At 36.5% G+C, this 19,935-nt stretch overlaps 1 protein-coding gene across 2 annotated transcripts in view; it reads right to left on the bottom strand.

Moving 5' to 3' along the window:
- Positions 1 to 19,935, bottom strand: part of FAM210A (family with sequence similarity 210 member A) — a 52,363-nt gene that overhangs the window by 4,079 nt on the left and 28,349 nt on the right. For both annotated transcript variants that reach the window (XM_057504020.1, XM_036897260.2), the window contains exons 2-3: positions 6,915 to 7,421; positions 1,880 to 1,991 (exon numbers count right to left, since the gene is read on the bottom strand). In XM_057504020.1, the coding sequence (XP_057360003.1) occupies positions 1,880 to 1,991; positions 6,915 to 7,390 (588 nt within the window). In that variant the 5' untranslated portion in view covers positions 7,391 to 7,421. The remainder of the gene's footprint in view (positions 1 to 1,879; positions 1,992 to 6,914; positions 7,422 to 19,935) is intronic.

Below are 19,935 nucleotides of genomic sequence, written 5' to 3'. Positions count from 1 at the left end.
ATCTGGCCACTCTGTTGCTGGTCTGCCGCTCATTCCTTCCACCCACACTGGCTTCTCCACTGTTCCCTCAAATACTCCAGGTATCCTGCAGACTCAGGATTTTGCACTTAGGATTCCCTGGCTGACAAAGCTCTTTGCCCATACAGCTTCCTGATCACTTTTCCCACCTTCTTGTAATCCTCAGTCAGGCAAACAAACACCACAAACATCTCCCACTGCTGGTCTGTTCTGTCCTACGGGGGTGGGGGTGTGTGTGTGGTGTGTGTGTGTGTGTGTGTGTAACTTTAGCCTCTTTGTCTCTCTCCAGCTGCTTCCTCCTACTAGACCATAAACTCCATGAGGCCAGGATTTTTATGAAGTTTATTTAATTACAGTATTCCCAATACTTAGAATGGTGCTCGGCACATAGCAGGGGGCTTGGCAAACCTTGCCAAACAAAGGTGCATTTCAAGGACAGTGCTTGGCAATTGAGTGCATCTGAGCCAGTGCCACAAGTCATACTCACAGGTTATTTTTTTAATCTTCTTTGCCACACCTTTTTTTGAGGCTTTGCCTTACTAAAGCAATAAATGTCAGTGAGTGAAGCTCTACTTGAGAAACTGTGGGTTACAGAAAATACCCAGGAGAATCCCCTCATTTCCCACCTCAAGAACAATAAACACGAAGAAACACTGCTGACCCTAACCTGCCTACATGTACAACTTCATGTTTTATTTCCAAATCAACAAAGCACATTGAGCATCGATTTGCCTCCAGAGCATAATACCAGGCAGAGTGAAAAGGCAATGAGAGAACATGAGTCTGAACTCCTAGGCACTCATAATCAAATAAGAAAACAAACACTGGGAAACAAAAAACTAACACAGAGACTTGGTATGAGGTGTAAGAGCTGCACACATGCTGGAAGTAGGAGACAAGAAGCAGTTACAATCGGGGAAGTGTTTCACATCATTGTGATAGTTTGATTTATTAAGGTTACACTCAATAGAACTAGAAACTTGATAATTTATGAATTTAATGTTTTAGTGTTGAAACACTCAGCAATTAAGCTTTAACCCTCTAGTCAAAATTACAGTAAGAGAGGAAGAATTACCCCCAAGATTTCAGAGACTTCTAATGAGAGCTACAGAATAAAACATTATGCTTGAGTACTGCTACAAAACCATAATTCTAAATATTTTTATATAACAGAAGCAAAACAAAATAACATCTATTTTTCAAATGTTTTATTTTTTAGGATGAAGCTATACAGAATTTCGTAATTATTTGACAACTGAGAACAATGAGATTAATATGGCTAAATTCCACAATTTATACTGAATCTCCTTTTCCAAAATAAATACCCATAGTTATAGAAATATTTATAAATATGTCATTGTCTGAATCCAGAACAGTTGAAGAAACTGAACTTCTAAAAATGAGGCATACATACTATCTCACAACAAATCTAAGGTTTATTATATAAAATAATTTGAATTAAACTTTACTATTTTACTTATAAAGAAGATGAACTATTATAAACAGTAAAATAAATGTCACATTTCACTACCAAGTGAGGTAGCTTGTGGATCCCTAATTAAGGAAAATTAATATACTATCAATAGGAGAAATGCCAAAGAGATGAGTTTTGGAAATTCAGAAGTCTCATCTGAATGATCACAGCAGGTTATGATTTACTATTTTCAAAGCAGTTCTCTTCCTAAACCATCATTTTATTTACACTTAAAAACTTTAAACTTAGTCATTAGACATATAAGAGATCAGTATATTGTTTTAAGGTTCAAAAGGTAACTAATGAGAGTTAACTTGGGGTTTTATGAGGGAACTAAGCAGGTCACTTTTTAAGTGTGAGGAGCAATCTATTTATAATAGTACCTACCTTAAACAAGGCATATGCTGTTAGTGCATTTCCACTCTGGGAATTTTTCAGAATGTTTACTATGCTGTCAGGTAACCCAATGAGTTCTAGAAAAGGAACGACATTCACTCCTCTAAGAAAGAAACAAAGTATTTTCAAAAGATTATCTGAAAACACCAAAACCAAATTTTGTTTAAAAGTCAATTCTGTCATCAAGCACTTTAGTTTCATTCTAAAAGAACATGTACATAGACATTAGTGTCACACTGTCTCTTAATTTTGCTCTAGTAAATCCTTCTATTTTTTTAAAACAAGCTAATTAGGGATGTCCATGTGCAGAAGCAAGGCAGAAGCTACAAACAGTAAGATAGCTTTAAGTAACCTAAGAGAAAAGGATGGGTCAGAAACATTTACCTGATCTTGGTTCCCTCAAACACCACTTCCTTAGAATGCTCTAAATCAAATAAGACATAGGCTTTTTACCTCTAAAATTACATGTAAAACTATACTATTATTGTAAAAGCAAATAATATTGTAATATCACTTACTGTGTTATTACGCAGAGTAAATGATTCTGTGGGTTTGATAAAAACTTCAATTACTCTAAAAGGATGCTTCTATTCTATTATCAGACTTAAAAGGCAAGTGAAGAAGCAACCACCATAAATTCCAACAAATTTTTGGAGGGAGGGAAAGAAGGCAGAGAAAGCCTCTCATCTGAGCTGTTAAGTCTTAACTTATTCTTTATTTCCCTGATTATCAGTATTGTGCTGTACTGGCGCCTGCTCTCTCCATCTCTCTTATCGTACGTGGTTCTACAGACATTGGGACCCTTCACCCTAAATCAGAACCAGAGTCTTGCTCTGTACTTCTAGATATGCCAACCACACTCAGGAAATCGAACACACACTATGGTGTGCAGTTGGCACAATATTATTTCACAATAGGAGCTCCTGAATCGTTCCGTATGCCCCTTATCAACACCTCGTGTCTTTAGTCTCCTTTTCTCTGTAAGTGCTCCCCAGAACTCTATGTTGAGGAGGAAGGTAGGCTGTCTTTGTTGACACTGAGATTTCTGAAGCTCCCAGGTCAGTTGCATGGCAGGACATCCCTCAATTTGGATTTGTCTGATTGTTTTCTCATGATTAGATTCAAGTTAAATATTTTTCATCAGGAAAAGTGCACAGTCGATTCTGTGTCCATTTCAGTACATCACAAGGGCCACATAATGGGTCAGTTTGTTCTGTCATTGGTTTAATTAAGTTGACTCTTAGTTAAGGTAGGTTCCACAGTTTGCTCCATAGTACAGGTACTCTTCCTCTTTGTAATTAAGCAAAGGAATTGCCTGGATCTGCTGTACCTATGGTAGCAGTAAACATGCAATTTATTTTAAATATTAAAAATTAATTTGGGTAACTGGGAAAAAGTCTCTCTGTGATTTCACTATCATCTAAGAAATCAATAGCCAGGATTATTCATCATCAAGTAAAATTACCTACCATCTACAACAAGAAGGCACTGGGTAAGTGAAAGGAACTTTAAGGGTTAAATTTAAAAAATAACTATAGATCTAACCTGGTTTCTTCTATCTCCACCATAAGCTCCTTTCCAAATCTCCTTAGGTAACAACAGACTCTATGGATCTCATCAATCACTATGTAGAGTATCATTCTACCATGAAATGCTATTTATATCTTCTAGTACCAATACAATTAGAAAATTATTTCACCAATTATTTCCTAGTTCAGACTAAGCCCAGTATGTAAGACCTACAAATTTTACAACAATCACGAAGAGGAAAAAAAGGGCATATATTTGACAAAAATAAGACAAAATGAATGATTTTTTTTAAAGTCTACCATAAAGATCAAACAATAATTACCTTAGACAGTTTGCACAAGTATCCTTTGTAAAATAAAGAAGCAAGGACCTGGTTCCACTTATTTCTAAAATATTGATTTGGTGACTTGATTTTTTTAAAAATAAAAATAACCTTTATTTCTTTTGGAATTGCTACATATGAAATATTAATGAGGTTCTGAGTCAACAGTAATATCCACTTGTCGTCACTTTTTACTCTGGAATTCCCAGGCCTGACAGAAAATCTGTGCTTTACAAGCTGTTAGCTTTATGGCTGTTCAAACTAATGCAGAAATACACAAGGGCAAAAGGACATTCACAGTGCAGATAAAGTGTAGGAAAAACCAGGCAAGATTTTGCATCAGAGTGGATCTGTAACTGTAGTAACCTGAGGCCCAAAACATGAGGCATCCAAATGTAGGGACAAAGCCATCATCAGAGTTACATTTGATCAAACAGAGCACTTCTGGTTAGATTAAGATCTCTGCCAGCTTTTCCCAGACAGAAGTGGCAACAGCTTAGCTTAAAATAAAATCTATTAGCATGCACAATTTAGATCTCCCTGAAACAAAAGTCTGAGATCTGCATCACTGAGTTATCTAAATACAGAATGACATTTTGCTCTGTGGTGCCTAGAAAGGTAGTAATGCTGGTTGTCACAGTGACAAACAAATCCTAATCAGTAATGCAGTGGGACATCAAATGCCCATCTTTCACGTTACAAACTATTTTTTCCCTTTCTTTTAATACTAACTCAGCAACAAGCAAGTAACAGAGAACGTTTTCTAGCTAAAACCAAATAAAATGAAGCCAGCCTCTTGTCAGCTGAACAGAAAGCCTGCATTTAAGATAATCAACTCTAATTTTACAATACAATTATCTCACAATAAAAGGTACACTGCTATTAAAATACACCGTAATTCTTTACCTTCTAAGTATTACTTGTGATTAAGATCTTCACTTAGAACAAATCAACTTTCAATTTCTGAAATACTAAGGATTTAATAAAAACACTAAGAAGGACTGGGCTGAGAAGCAACACATCCTCCTACATAAGTTGGCTATGTGATGCTCTAACTGCACCAGTCTGAGTTAAAGTTGGCGGTGATGGTGGGTCTGTCAATGAAACTCTAATGTTGACAAATAGCCAAAAGGCAAGTTGTGATGGATAAAGGATATGATTTTAAAGTGGACAGTCTTACCACTGTATTGTACACAAGGATCTTACAGAAAAAAGAGGGGGAAGGACAAAACTAAAAAAGATGTATGTATTCCACAGGGTCTAGCAGGATGTCACAACTGCCTCAGGTGCCGGACAGCCCTGAAAAAAATCTTATGTTTAATTCACATCACTCAGTTATTTGGGGTCTGCTGTTTTCATTATAGAATACTTTTAGTTAAGACAAGGAAAAGTGAAAGGAACGGAAGTCTCTTTTTAATAGTCCATATGAAAATCTCATATTCAATTAATTAATTAATTAATTAATATTTCTCTAAGGTCTCCTGGCTGAATTTTTATTTAGGGCAACCTACAGAGGGAGGAAGAAGTAATTGTGACTCATGTTCACAATAATGAATTAAAAAAATCCTTGATTGCTCAAAAAAGAAAATTTAGTACGTAGATAGCCATTCATTAAGTAGAAGGACTGAATGTCTATAATTGTAATTCAAATTGGTACACAATTTTAAGCTGTATTAAAAACTAAAGGCAGTTTTGAAGACTTCTTTAAATATTATACATGTTCAGAAAACATCATCAATAAACAAAGATATTTCATAAAGTGTACATACAAGGATCTCATGCAGAGGGACAATTCTTAAAGAAAATCATCATATATAATGCAGAAGAATATAACTGAGTAACAGGAACATAATGGCAAGACAGATATGAAGAGAAACAGAACAGCATCAATTATACAAGGTAAAAAAAACCCTTTCAGAACCTTTGTAAAGAAACATCCCATATTTCCCAAGAATTAGTACAGTCTCTATTCTATTTTTTTAATTTAGTAAATAATTAGCTTTTTCTAAGGAGTGAGCTTTATATGCAGAACCACCCTATTTTATTAAGACCTTAACATCAAACCATTAAATGAAGCCAAACACTGAAAATCAGTGGACTTTTCAAAAGTATAAAGTAATTCTAAACCCATTAGGAGTATTACTAAGATGCCAAAGTGGTCTACACTGTGGCATGTCACTGCCCTCAGGGCAATGATGCTCTGTCATGCACGGGCCACTACAAGGAAAGCCCAGACAACGTGCCCAAAGGAAGAGGCATACACATCAGCACAAACTCAGTTCTGCTAGTGACAGAAACAAATAGGAAATCACTGGGAATCTGTTACCATATGTACTCCTGCTCCTAAAACAGTATAAATAATATAGTTTACCTTAAAAGAAAGGAAATGTATTTAACAAGAAAGGTATATTTAGAAATTCTAGGTTTTTTAACACCTGGAGGCTAAGTCCACCAAATAAACTTTTCTTTTTAAAAGTTACTTTACTGTGGTGAGAACACCTAACATGAGATCTGCCATAACAAATATTTAAGTGAACAACAAATTAACTTCTGATCAGAACAAAGACCTTATCTTGACATTTATCAGATGTAACATTAAAACATAAGTCTGAAATTTGTTCATTTTTGTGTCCATGAGGGGTATTAGCCAAATAAGTATCTTACTTATTTCCACCAAAATCATCCATATGGAAAAATAATAGATCTCTTTTTACATTTATGAACAATTGAAGAAATATGTTGTACAGAACTCAAGGCGTTGCCAAATTTCTGAAATCTCATGTTTTATTTCTGTTACCCTAGATGCTAATAGATGAGCATAGTGATTAAGCAAGCACGTGGGTTTTGAAATCAGACCGAGTTACTTTGAAAGCTAAGTTATTTTAACTTTCTTGCTTAATCTGTTCTATCATTAACAAATTAAATTTGCACTACCTGCTTCAAATGGGTGCTGTGAAGATTAAATGAGATGATAGTTAACTTTTAGCCTAATGTTTGCTATGCAAAGTCAGCAAATATTAGCTCATTCATTAAAATGTGAAAAACAGCTACAAACAGTAATCCTCATCAATTAAAGACATTAAAGCATTTTAAAAAACTATCTGAGGCTTTCATTAGTACCATTAAGATTAACATTCTGATAAAACAAGGAAAGGCACTCCAGCAAAGACTTACTTTATGGCTGCATAATAAAATGTTCCAAACCAAATACCAGAAGTTATTAGATGCACTGGAATCAAAACTTTTCCATATTGTCTAAATGTCTTCTTAAATCGCTGATAAAGACTAATAGATTTGTCTTGCAAAGGATCAGGTTCTTCCTTTTTTCCTGAAGGAGTTCCTGGGGAGGAGGCACTGGATGATACAAGCCTCCTGCATAAAATGTCTTGCTCCCACTGCTTACTGGGTAAGCCTCCTGGTTGAGGTGGATGAGCATTAAATTGCTTCTTTTCCTTTGCAACACACTGGGCAGTGGTTAAGTGCACCCGTTGTTTTTGAGGGTCCTGTACCAAAACTACTCTGGATTCAACTTTATGCAAAAATAATGGTCCCTTTATGTTTTGACAGTGTCCAAAAAGACCAGCTTTATATGGTTCCATGCATGTCCTATGTGCCAGCTGGAATACAGTCCTAGGTACATTCCACTGCATTTTGAAGATGGCAACTGATGAATTTCAGCTTCTAAAGAGGCAAGATTAAAAAAAAAAATTTCCATTTTAAAACAATCCATTTTTTAAAAAAAAATCATGAGCTATTAGGAAGTAAAAGGACAGACTCTGCTACCAAATCCATAGAAATTAAAGTGAATGTATATAGTCCTAACATACCATAATTAATAAATTCTATCAGAAGACATAATTTAAATATAATATGGTAAACAGGTCCAGCAGATATCATGGAGGATCATGTTTTGAGGCTATTTATTGCTACAAAGGGGATATTTGTGAGGCTGTTATTTTCCAAAGAAGCAGTAAAGTATAATGGGAAAACCATACGATCTGAAAGCAAAAGACATGGACTCTAATGTTTTGGGGACATAATTCCATGCAGCTGTCTTTAGCTTCTGAGTTCAAGTCCACTAGTCAAACAAGGACTGTGTCACAGGATTGTTACAGGAATTATATGAAAGTTCTGATGTAAAAGTGCTTTTCTAAACTAACAAGGATCACAAAAGTGTCAGTTGTTACTTCAAATGTTAAGGTCTGATGAACAGCTGAGATCGGTATCACTTATTCTGTAACACCTTTAGACTAACTTACATTAAAATCATAAATCACCTACGTTATTGGCTGGTGAGAAATGAGACTTTTCCAGATATCTAAAACACTTTGCCAGGAAGACAGTATAATGTAATTTTTTAATTTAATTAAAATGTTTTTATATCATTAATGTACAATTACTTGATTCATTATGGTCACTAGATTCCCCCTTTTATCAAATCCCCCCCACATACCCCATTACAGTCACTGTCCATCAGCGTAGTAAGATGCTAGAGAATCATTACTTGTCTTCTCTGTATATACTGCCTTTCCCATATACCCGTCCCCTAAATTATGTGTGCTAATCATAAGCATAATGTAATTTCAAAAGATAATGACTTGAAATAAAATGGACTCAGATTAGCTAACAGTGGTATTACTTTGAACAAACCATTTAGTGTCTCTCTAGACAGGATTCTCCATTATTATACAGCAATCAGTTCCCCTCCCACAACATCACAGGCAGGACCTATCAGACCCCCAATCTCTACTCCCACCCCACAGCAGTCATCTTACTACTTCCAATATACAGTGAGAATAGATCTTATTTTTAAAATTTACACTAAATAAGTGTGGGAAAAATGGACATTTTTGACCAGAATTCCCACCTGGCCTTGATAGTGCCCACTGTAGATACATATGAGTTTGTTTGCACATCAATGTGATATTTATTGGCAGCAGAGCTACAGTCAGTCATGGGATTGCCGGTCTGGGGTAAGGGGTGGAGAGGAAGCAGCCATTCTCTCCTCCCCTCCATTCCTGGTACATAACTGGTCAGGCACCTGCCAGTCACCAGGGACCTGCCCAGAGTTCCTCTGGGGACAAGGAGCTGAGGGAAGGAGTGTGTGAGGCGGCCAGAGAGACAGCTTGGGAGCCCAGCCAAGGTGGGGAGCCCTAGGCAGTGCTGAGAGTAGGGCTGAATAAAACTTTTAATTCCCAACCTCTAACCCTTGTTTTCCTTCCCCCTCATCAGATTCATAGGGAACTTGCTCCAGGCAGGTAATCCCCTTCCTCCCAGAGCTACAAAGGGTCAACAAGATTTGAGTTAGCACCCCAATAAATCTGCACTCCGATATATATATACTCCATTTTACATGAATATTTGTTATCTAGGGTACAAAGCTGACTATCATCATATACAAACATCCACTAATGAACTGTCCCCTATAAAATTTATCCCGACTCATCGCTCCCTAAATAATAATTAATGTACACTCCTATCAGGCTTTCAGGTAATCCAACAACATAATGCAAATGAATTGCTGTCTTGCCAGTGGGTTTCAGCCCCGGGCAAATTCACTGTGGATTCAGTGTGACCAAAGAAACTGACAGCAAAACGTTCTTTGGGGTGGGTTTATTACCCGGCTTGTTCTCCACGGTAGGTCGAACACTAGCATCTCTGCCTCCGCCCAGAACAATGGGCGGAGCTCTCCATATAGCACAATAATAGCTTGTGGAAGTGGCCGCCCAGCAACAGGCCAGTTACATCATCAGGTGGTTTAAGTTCAGTGAGGATCCTGGCCATAGGAACCCTAACTTCCTCACAGTTGTGAAATGAACTGCAAATCTTGCAAAACAAATAAGGCTCCCAGGAATCCTTGCTAGGTGATACTGGAGACAGATCCAATCAAAAACAAAGTCAATGACAAGTAACAATCTGAAAAATCACCAGTTAACAACCAAAGGGAAAAAGCTACAGGGATGAGGACAGGTGCTTTAAATAAAGAATAACTTAAGTGTTAAATGACTTAGAAAAGCCATAGAGAAAATGATTAAGCCCTTAATTATATCTATAAAACTATTTGTTGTACTAAATAAAAAGTATCTTATTGAGCACTCCTACAATCCCCTATCTACAAATCTATGCTTATGTATATGCCAAGAAGAAAAAACACCAACTAGTTATTCTAAGAATTAGCTCAGCTGGAATTACAACCTAAAATCTGTCAAATATAAAGTTTAGCTTCATTTTTCACAAAAAATTCCTTTCAAACTTTTTCCATGAATTTTTGGTCTCTATTTTGGTAGGATTTATTTTGAAGCTTTTCTCCAACACCATTATCTTTGATTCCTGTCTGTAGTTTTAGTGCAGGTGTTTTCTGAATTCAAAAGGCTTTTTTTCCTCTAAATCTATTTCCTTATAGGTCAGTTTTCCAGCAGTTGAAGTTCCTGCAAATCTAACTTTCAGATAATCAGAATATCAAGTTTCTGTTTGTGAATTAAAAAAAAAACAGAAAAAGGTTTAAAGAAAAATTTTTCCAAGATTTTTCCAAGCTGCCAGGTTGCACCTTTTCCTCTGCTTTCCCCAACTACTCCCTCTCATTTTTAGAAAAAATGTTTATTCTGCCCATTTATTTTCTATTTAGAAAAACATCTTTACTGAGCTATAATTCACATACTATTGAGGTCATTCATTTAAAGTGTAGAAACCAATGATTTTTAGTATATTCACAGTTGTGTAACTATCACCAATATCTAGGTTTAGAACATTTTCCTCACCCCAAAAAGAAACCCCTCACCATTCCCTCAACCTCCCAGGCCCAGACAACAACCAATCTACTTTCTCTCTATATTTGTCTATTCTGGATATTTATATAAATTCATAGTCTGTGGTCTTTTTTGACTGGCTTCTTTCACTTAGCTTAGTATTTTCAAGGATCGTTCCTTATTACCTCTTCAGCTATAGACTGACCTTTGTTCCTTTAAACTTCTGGGCTTGTGGCTACACATTAGTATTATGGCAGTTTGAAGACACTGACGGGTAGTGGAGGTGGTTTGAAAACACAGATTCCTGGTCTCCACCTAGATCAAATAAAACACTATCTCCTGCGGACAAGCTTACTCCTGACAATATGAATTGGGGGATCGTTTCTCATCCAGCAAGCAAATGGCTTCAGTACTAGCAGCAGCATGGGGATTTTCAACGATCACCATCATCATAATGGTAAGATGTTTTTGAGCCCCTACTGCAGGATGATGTTTTATAAATACTTTGCATTTATTAATTCATATTATTCTTGTAATAACCCTAACAAAGGAGGGACTACTGTCACCATTTTATATTTAAGGATACTGAAGCACAGAGAGAGGAAATAACTTGCCCAATATCACTTAAATTGTTAAGTGTTCTGGGACTCAAACCTAGTTTGATCCCAGGCACTGCTGCATCACTAACTTATAGAAGGAAAAGATGATGCCAATTTTCAGTAGACCAAAACACATTAAGATACCTGATGAAAACTCCCTAAGTAAACACAGGGCCCAGAATATGTCTTAAATTTTAACTCAAAAACTAAAATTAAGCTAAAATTAAATATGCTTACACTTAAATGGCAACATGTGGGTAATGGTTAACATACTCAACAGTGCAGCTCTTGACTTCCAAAGGGAATCAATCATAATACTGATGACATACACAAATAAGACTCATTAGATTCCAAGGAACAAACCTACTTTAGATGAGTGCAAGTTAAAGTAGAGGGCAAGTACAGACTGAGCAGTATCCTAACTATTTTAGAATGAATAGTCTTCAGAAACAATAAAAACCAAGGCAAGGTAGGAATTATTTTGTCTCACAGCTAGCACCTGTGTGTAATGTCCCATGCTCACCAGCAGCTTCCATTTCCAGATTTTACTAGTCTACTCATCTTTTCAATTAAAGATCAAAGTTGCTGGTTATTGGCCAGTAATGGAGGTGCCGTTCCTCATAAACCCTACCCAGATCAAATCAGCTATATCCCAACAGGTGGAGGAATAGACCTGAGGAAGTTGTGAACAGGCCCCTAAAATATTTCTGACACAAATGGAGAACCAGGAGTGATGAGCAACTTAATCATAATTTTTTTTCCAATGAAATACAATAATTTAGCAATACATTTAAAAAAACAATGAGACAGCATATTTCTTACACAAAAGTCACTGTTATTTTCCTGTCCCAGCAGTATGAATAGATGAGGGAAGTGTTCCAAATCGCTTATTGCTTCAGTTATGGAAATACATGATGAAATACATCACTGGACTCAAATGAAGAGACAAGATTACATTGCTGTTGTGGCTGCCCTTTTATGCTTTAGAAATTCTATGTAAAGCCCAATTCTGTCATGACTTAACTTTAGTGAGCATGCAGTATAGTAGAGTTTAACAAATGAGAGCTCAGAATCTCAGAAGTCAGACTGCCTGGGTTCAAATCCTGGAAACATTATTTATAAACCATGTACCCTTTGGACAAGTTATTCAGTTTCCCTGTGCCTTGGTTTCCAATTTGCAAAGTGGGGTTAAAGAACCTACTTCTACTTCATAGGGTGTTATGAGGATAAAATAAATGAATATAAGTAAGATGGTTAGAAAATGCCTAGCATGTAGCAAGTGCTCAGAAAATGTTACAAGTTATTAAGCAAGCAAGGTAATCTCTTACCCTTATTCACAGCAAAACAACCTTAGGATCAGTGCATGAGCCAAAAGAAGATTCTACAGGATAAACAGTTGCCCAGCATGGTCCTGGTACAAACCCTGAAAACATGTATGAAATTTTAACTAGCCAATTTAGTAATACCCAGTATTTTAGAGATAAGCCCAAGCCAAGGCATAAGGAAACAGTAGGTAGGAACCTCTCATGTAGCAGTCCTGGGGCAAAGAGAGACAGGGTGAAGGATGAAGACACAGTAATCAAGAGTAAAGCCCTAAGGAAGCAATGTCACCAAAAGAAGAGAAACTGAGTTAAAGGACTGGAGGGAGGGTGGACTAGACTTGAACACATAAGTGAGAAAGCACAAACATTATGTGCTGCTGGGACTCTAGAGTAGTTATCTCCTGAAGCCAAATGATGCAGTTCCATGAGGCTGAATGGGATAGCTAATGAGATTCCTCTCCTCCCTCTATATCCTTTCCAAACACACACTGCTCAAGATTACATAAAGTTTTTGTTCCTCACAATCTCGAAGCCTGAGACATTGAAGCAGCACTAGAAATACAACTGAGTGTACCAGGAATTAACTAATTTATACTCTATTCTTATTTAAGAAATATAAGACATATTGACTAAAAAGTTAAAGAGTTGAAACAGCAATTTTCAACAGCAAGATCTGGTTCTCTATTGTGTGAATTCAAAAAACTCTTCTGTCAAACAAAATCTCATTTGGATGTCCAACAAAGAAAATAAATCTAAAAGCAAAGCTGCTCAGGTTAAAGCAAGAGTGAAAGGAATGGAGTCTTTTGGCTTGCTTTCCTCCAGCCCATACAGCACAGCCACAGAAGCCCTAACAGTGAAAATATAATCACAAAGCGGACGAGTTCTATGTAAATGACAGTCTTACTTTGTCTAACTGCAAGTCACAGCATAGATACTACAGGCACCCCTTGTTTTACTGAACTTCAGATACTGCATTTTTACTCATTGAAGGTTTGCAGCAACTTTGCATTGAGCCAAATCTATTGGTGCCATTTTTCTAGCAGCACTTACTCACTTTGTGCCTCTATCTCATCTTTTGGTAATTTTCAGAGTATTTCAAACTTTGCCATTATTATTAGATTTGTTATGGTGACCTGTGATGTTACTATTTCAATTGTTTGGGGGCACCACTAACCATGCCCACATAAGATGGTAAACTAAATGGATAAAGTTGTGTGTATTCTGACTATTCCCTTCCCCTGTCTCTCTCCCTCTCCTCAGGCCTCCCTATTCCCTGAGACACAACAATATTGAAATTAGGCCAATTAATAACCCTAAATGGCCTCTAAACGTTCAAGTGTAAGGAACAGTCCCATACCTCTCACTTTAAATCAAATTTAGAAATAAGTAAGCTTAGTGAAGAAGGCATGTCAAAAGCTGAAACAGGCCAAAAGCTAGACTTCTTGCACTAGTTAGCCAAGTTATGAATGCAAAGGAAAAGTTCTTGAAGGAAATTAAAAGTGCTACTCTAATGAACACACGAATGACACAGCCAAAGAAAGAATCAGCTAGTCTAAAAGAAGGTCATCAGAAGCTTCCCAAACTGAAATGCAAAGACAAAAAAAGGTTAAAAATCCCACAAAAAAACTGCTGAACCAAACCAAACCCAAACATCCAAGTATTACATTGAAAATTTCAAAAGGTAACATACACATAAGAGGAATGCCAGAAAGAGAAGATACACAGAAAGTAGCAGAAGAAATATTTGAAGTAATACTAGCTGAGAATTTTCCAGAATCTGTACCAACAAACACCAAACCACAGGTCCAGAAATTTGGAGAACCAAGTAGGAATAAATATCTAAAATGCATACCTAGGCATATCACATTCAATCTGCAGAAAATCAAAGACAAAGAAAATCTTGAAGGAAGCTGGAAGGTTAGTTAAAACACCCTAGCTACATGGGAACAAGTGTAAAAGTTAGAGTCAACTTCTCATCAGAAACTAGGCAAGCAAGAGAGTGAAGTGAGTATTTAAACTGGGTAAAGGAAAAACACCAAACTAGAATTCTATATAGAGCAAAATCATCCATCAAAAGTGGGAGAAAAATAAAGATGTTATCAGGCAAAAATTGAAGGAATTCATTACCAGTAGGTTTGTCCTTCAAGAAGGAAATAGTGGAGAAATTTGGATCTACATAAAGGAAGACTGTCAGAGAAGGAATCAATAAAGGTAAAATAAAATCTTTATTCTTAATTGACCTAAAAGATAGTCATTTAACATACTAATAGTATTGGGTGATTAATAGCACATAAATAAGCGAAATGAAAGACTGTTGTCACAATGACCAGGAGGGAGGAATTGAGAATAAGGTACTTGCAACCACATATGATGTAATACAGTGTTATCTGAAGGTGGACTTAGAGTAGGTAACAATATATTTTACAAACTCTAAGGAAACCACTAAAAAATTTATTTTAAAAAAGTACAAGTGAATCATAAAATTCTGAATTAAAACCAGAGAAGGCAGAAAAGAGGAAGAAAAGGAAAGGACAATTGGCAATGAATAAAAAACATTTACAAACATGGCAGATAATAATCCAAAAATGTAATAACTTTAAAAGAAAATGTTCTAAATATACCAGTTAAGAGACAGACTGTCAGAGTGGATTAAAAAAAATAAAGCCAACTAGATTTTGTTTAAAAAATACCCAATTTAAATATAAAGACACATATAAGTTACAATTCAAGAGACGGGGAAAGATATACCATACTAACACTAACAACAAAAAAAGCTGGAGTAGCCATATTAATTTTAGACAAAGCAGACTTCAGAAATTCCTGGATTGCCAAAAAAACAGGGCTATTTCATAACAATAATGTAATGATAAAACATAACAATCCTAACCATGTATACAACGAAAAACAGGAGGAGCAAAATACAGGAGACCAAAAAAAAAAAAAATGACACAACTGAAAAGAGAAACATAAACATCCACTATTGTAATTGGAGACTCCAACACCCCTGTCATTACTTGATAGGTCTAGCAGACAGAAAATCAGTAAAGATATAGCTGAACTTAACAGTGTGATTAACCAACTTGATCTAATTGACATTTATAGATTACATCATTCAGCAACAGCAGGATATACATTCTACTCAAGCTTACATGGAACATCCAACAAAACAGAATACATTCTGGGACATAAAATACACTTTCATGTACTTAAGAGACTGGAAATCATAAAAAGTATGTTCTCAGACTATAATGGAATTGAACTAGAAATCATTAACAGAAAGCTAGCTGGAAAGCCCCTAAATATCTGGAAATTAAACAACATACTTCTAAATAATCCACAGGTCAAAAAAGACTAAGAAGAAATTTTAAAATTATTTTGAAGTAAGTTAAAATGAAAATACAACTTTTCAAAATTTGTGGGATGCAGCAAGGCAGTACTTACAGAGAAATTTATAGTACTGAATGTACAGATTAGAAAAATGATCTAAACTCAATAAGCTGAATTTCCACCTTGTGAAACTAGAAAAAGAGGAGTAATATAAACCTAAAGCAAGCCAAAGGAAAAAAAATACAAAAATCAGAGTAAAAATCAATGACATTGAAAAGGAAAACAACAGAAAATAAAACAAACCAAAATCTGGTTCTTTGAAAGATACAGTAAACTGATAAATCTCTAGTCAGGCTAACCAAGAGAGGAAACACAAAATACCAGTATCAGAAATGAAACAGGAGTCATGACTACTAATCTGGATCAAAGACATTTAAAACTAATAAATACTGGGAACAACTCTATGCCCACAAATATGGTAACTTATATAAAATAGACCAAGTCCTTGAAAGACATAAAACTACCAAAATGTATACAAGGAGAAATAGTTGACCTTAATAACGCTGTATCTTTTAAAGAAATTGAATCAATAATTAATAACCTTTCAACAAAAGGAACCACCAAGCCTGGATGTTTCACTAGTGCATTCTACCAAACATTTAAGGGAGAAATAATACCAGTTCTCCACAACCTTTTCTCAAAAATGGAAGCAGGAAGTCTTCCTAACTCATTCTGTGAGGCCAACATTACCCTGATACCAAATTTAAATAAAAAAAGATATCCAAGGAAGGAAAATCACAAATTGGTATCTCTCATGAACATAGATGTAAAATCCTAAACAAAATATTAGCAAATCCAATCCAACAATGTTAAGGAAGAATTACACACCCCAACGAAATGGGATTTAATCCAGATATGCAAGGGTGGTTCAACATTTGAAAAACCAATGTAATCTATGAAGAAGCTGAAGAAAAATCATATGACTACATGAATTGATACAGCAAAAGCAACTGACAAAATCTAACACCCCATTCATGATTTTAAAAACTCTCAACAGACAAAGAGTACAGGAGAACCTGAACTTCTTCAATCTGATGAAGAACATCTACAACAAACCTACAGCTAATCTAATACTCAATAGTAAGAGACCAGGACACTTTCTTCCTAAGACTGGGAACATGACAAGATGTCCTTTCTTACCACTCCTATTCAACACTGTACTGCAAGTCCTAGCTAGTACAATAAGACCCCCTACCCCCCCAAAAAGCATACAGATTGGAAAGGAAGAAATAAAACTATCTTTATTTACAGATGGCATAATTGTCTATGCAGAATATTTCAAAGAATCTACAAAAAGACTCTGGTCCTGGAACTAATATACAAGTATTGCAAGGTTACAGGATACAAAACCAATACATGAAAATCAATTACTTTAGTATATACTAGTAATGAAATTTAGGAATTTAAAGTTAAAAAAATCCAATACCATTTATAAAATGGACTTTACACCACCAAAAGCACAATCCATGGGGAAAAAAAGGTAAGTTGGACTTCTGCTCTATGAAAAACACTGTTTAAAGAATAAAAAGACAAGCCACAAACTAGGAGAAAACATCTGCAAAATACGTATCAGATAAAAGACTCTTATATAAAATACAAAAAGAACTCTGACAAAATGGGATAAAGAAGTGGAATAATCTCTGTAAATAAGATACACAGATGTCAAATAAGCACTTGGAAGATGCTGAAGTCACTTCACCTTTTAGTAGAGCTGTCATCAAAATGACAAGAAACAACAAATACTGGTGAGGATGTGGAGAAAAGGGAAACCTCGTCTGCTGGTGGTGGGAATGTAAACTGGTACAGCCACTATGGGTAATAGTATGAAGGTTCCTCAAAAAATTAAAAATAGAACTACCAGATGATGCAGTAATTCCACTTCTGAGTATCTGCAGTAAATGAAAACACTAACTCAGAAAGATATATTTACCCTCATGTTCATTGCTTTTTATAATAGCTAAGATATTGGAAACAACCTAAGTGTCCAATGGATAAAGCAGTCATGGTATGTATACACAATGGAATATTATTAAACCATAAAAATGGAAAAACTTGCCATATGCAACAACTGTGATGGACCTTGAGGGCATTATGCTCAGTGAAATAAGTCAGACACAGAACTGCATGATCTTATTTATTTGTGAAATCTAAAAAGAAAAAGAGAGAATCTGAACTCAATGATACAGAGAACAGACTGATGAGTGCCAGAGGTGCAGAGACAGCACATGTGGTAATGGATGTTAACTAGACTTATTGTGGTGACCATGTCACAATACATACAAATATTGAATCATTATGTTGTATACCTGAAATATATGCCAATCATATCTCAAAAAAAAAGAAAAAACAAAACGTTCAACATGTCACTAGGGTGTTGCAAATTAAAACAATGAGGGATACCATTACACACCTATTAGAATGACTAATACTCAAAACACTGAAAACACCAAATGCTGGTGAGAATGTGGAGCAACAGGAACTCTCACACACTGCTAGTGGGAATGCAAAATGATACAGCCACTTTGGAAGACAGTCTGGCAGTTTCATACAAAGCCAAACATAGGATTACCATATGATTCAGCAGTATCAGACCTAGGTACTTACCAAGTGAGTGAAAAAGTCATGTCTACACAAAAACCTGCACACACAAATCTTTACCACAGCTTTATTCATAATTGCCCCAAACCTGAAATAACCACAAAGTCCTTTAATAGGTGAATGGATAAGTAACCTGAGGAGCCTCCAATACAATAGAATATTATTTAGTGATAAAAAGAAATGAGTTACCGGAGAGGATTAAAGATGGTGGCATGAGAGGAGAGACAGAGGCTTCCTCCTAAAACTGGATACAATTAGAAAATATAGTTGGTGCCACTAATCCTGAGAGAGCAACAGGAAAGAACACGGTGCCAGACTGCATACACCTGGAGAAAACAGCAGACCTCACCAATGGGGTGACGTAGCAGAGCTGTGGCTCAGTGGGACCCTAGCCCCTCCCCAACTCCAGCTCAAAAAAGAAACTGAGCAGGGAGGGAGTGGAAGGCTTGGGACTGCTGAATACCTAGCTCCGGAGATCTGCACTGGGAGCACAAACCTACATTTCATGGTGATTTCATTATACTCTTCCGATTATGGGGTTGGAAAGCTGGGACGGGCAGAGTTCCTGGGGAGACTGGGATTACGGCCACTTGTGGAAAGCGGGATCCATATCCAACTGCTCTGGGACAAAAGCTTATATCTGTGTGCTCGGCCCACTGGTTCAGGCAGTGGAGACAGGCACAGCAGCCGGGAAGCGGGTAACAGCTCTTTCCTCCCCCCAGGTACCAATACCACACCCCTGCAACCCCCAACATTGCTTCAGGGGCTGAGCAGTTCCAGAATAGAGCTCCTGGACACTAGAGGGTACCATATACAAATATGAAACACAAAAGAAACCTGGTCCAAAGTAAAATTATTAATAAAACTCCCTAGAAAGATTTAAATGATATGGACCTCGTGACTCTTCCTGAAAGGGAATTCAAAATAAAAATCATCAACATGATAATGGAGGTACGGAAAGACATCCAAGAACTCAGGAATGAATTCAGGTGGGAGATCCAATCACTGAAGAGCACGATGGAGGGTATTAAAAGCAGGTTGGATACGGTGGAGGAAACAAGAAATTAAATAGAAACTAGAGAAGAGGAATACAAAGAAGCTGAGGCACAGAGAGAAAAAAGGATCTCTAAGAATGAAAGAATATTGAGAGAACTGTGTGACCAAACCAAAAGGAACAGCATACCCATTATAGGGATACCAGAAGAAGAAGAGAGAGAGAAAGGGATAGAAAGTGTCTTTGAGGAGGTAGTTGCTGAAAACTCCCCCAATCTGGGGAAGGAGATAGTCTCTCAGGCCATGGAGATCCACAGATCTTCCAACACAAGGGACCCAAGGAAGAAAACACCAAGACACATAGTAATTAAAATGGAAAAGATCAAGGATAAGGACAGACTGTTAAAAGCAGCCCGAAAGAGAAATAAGATCACATACAAAGGAAAGCCCATCAGGCTAACATCACACTTCTCAGCAGAAACCTTACAGGCCAGAAGAGAGTGGCATGATGTATTTAATGCCATGAAGCAGAAGGGCCTGGAACCAACAT

This window comes from Manis pentadactyla, chromosome 6, assembly GCF_030020395.1.
Source record: "Manis pentadactyla isolate mManPen7 chromosome 6, mManPen7.hap1, whole genome shotgun sequence".
Classification (NCBI taxonomy): domain Eukaryota; kingdom Metazoa; phylum Chordata; class Mammalia; order Pholidota; family Manidae; genus Manis; species Manis pentadactyla.
Note: the sequence above shows the minus strand (reverse complement) of the source record. Positions and strands in the feature narration are given on the sequence as shown.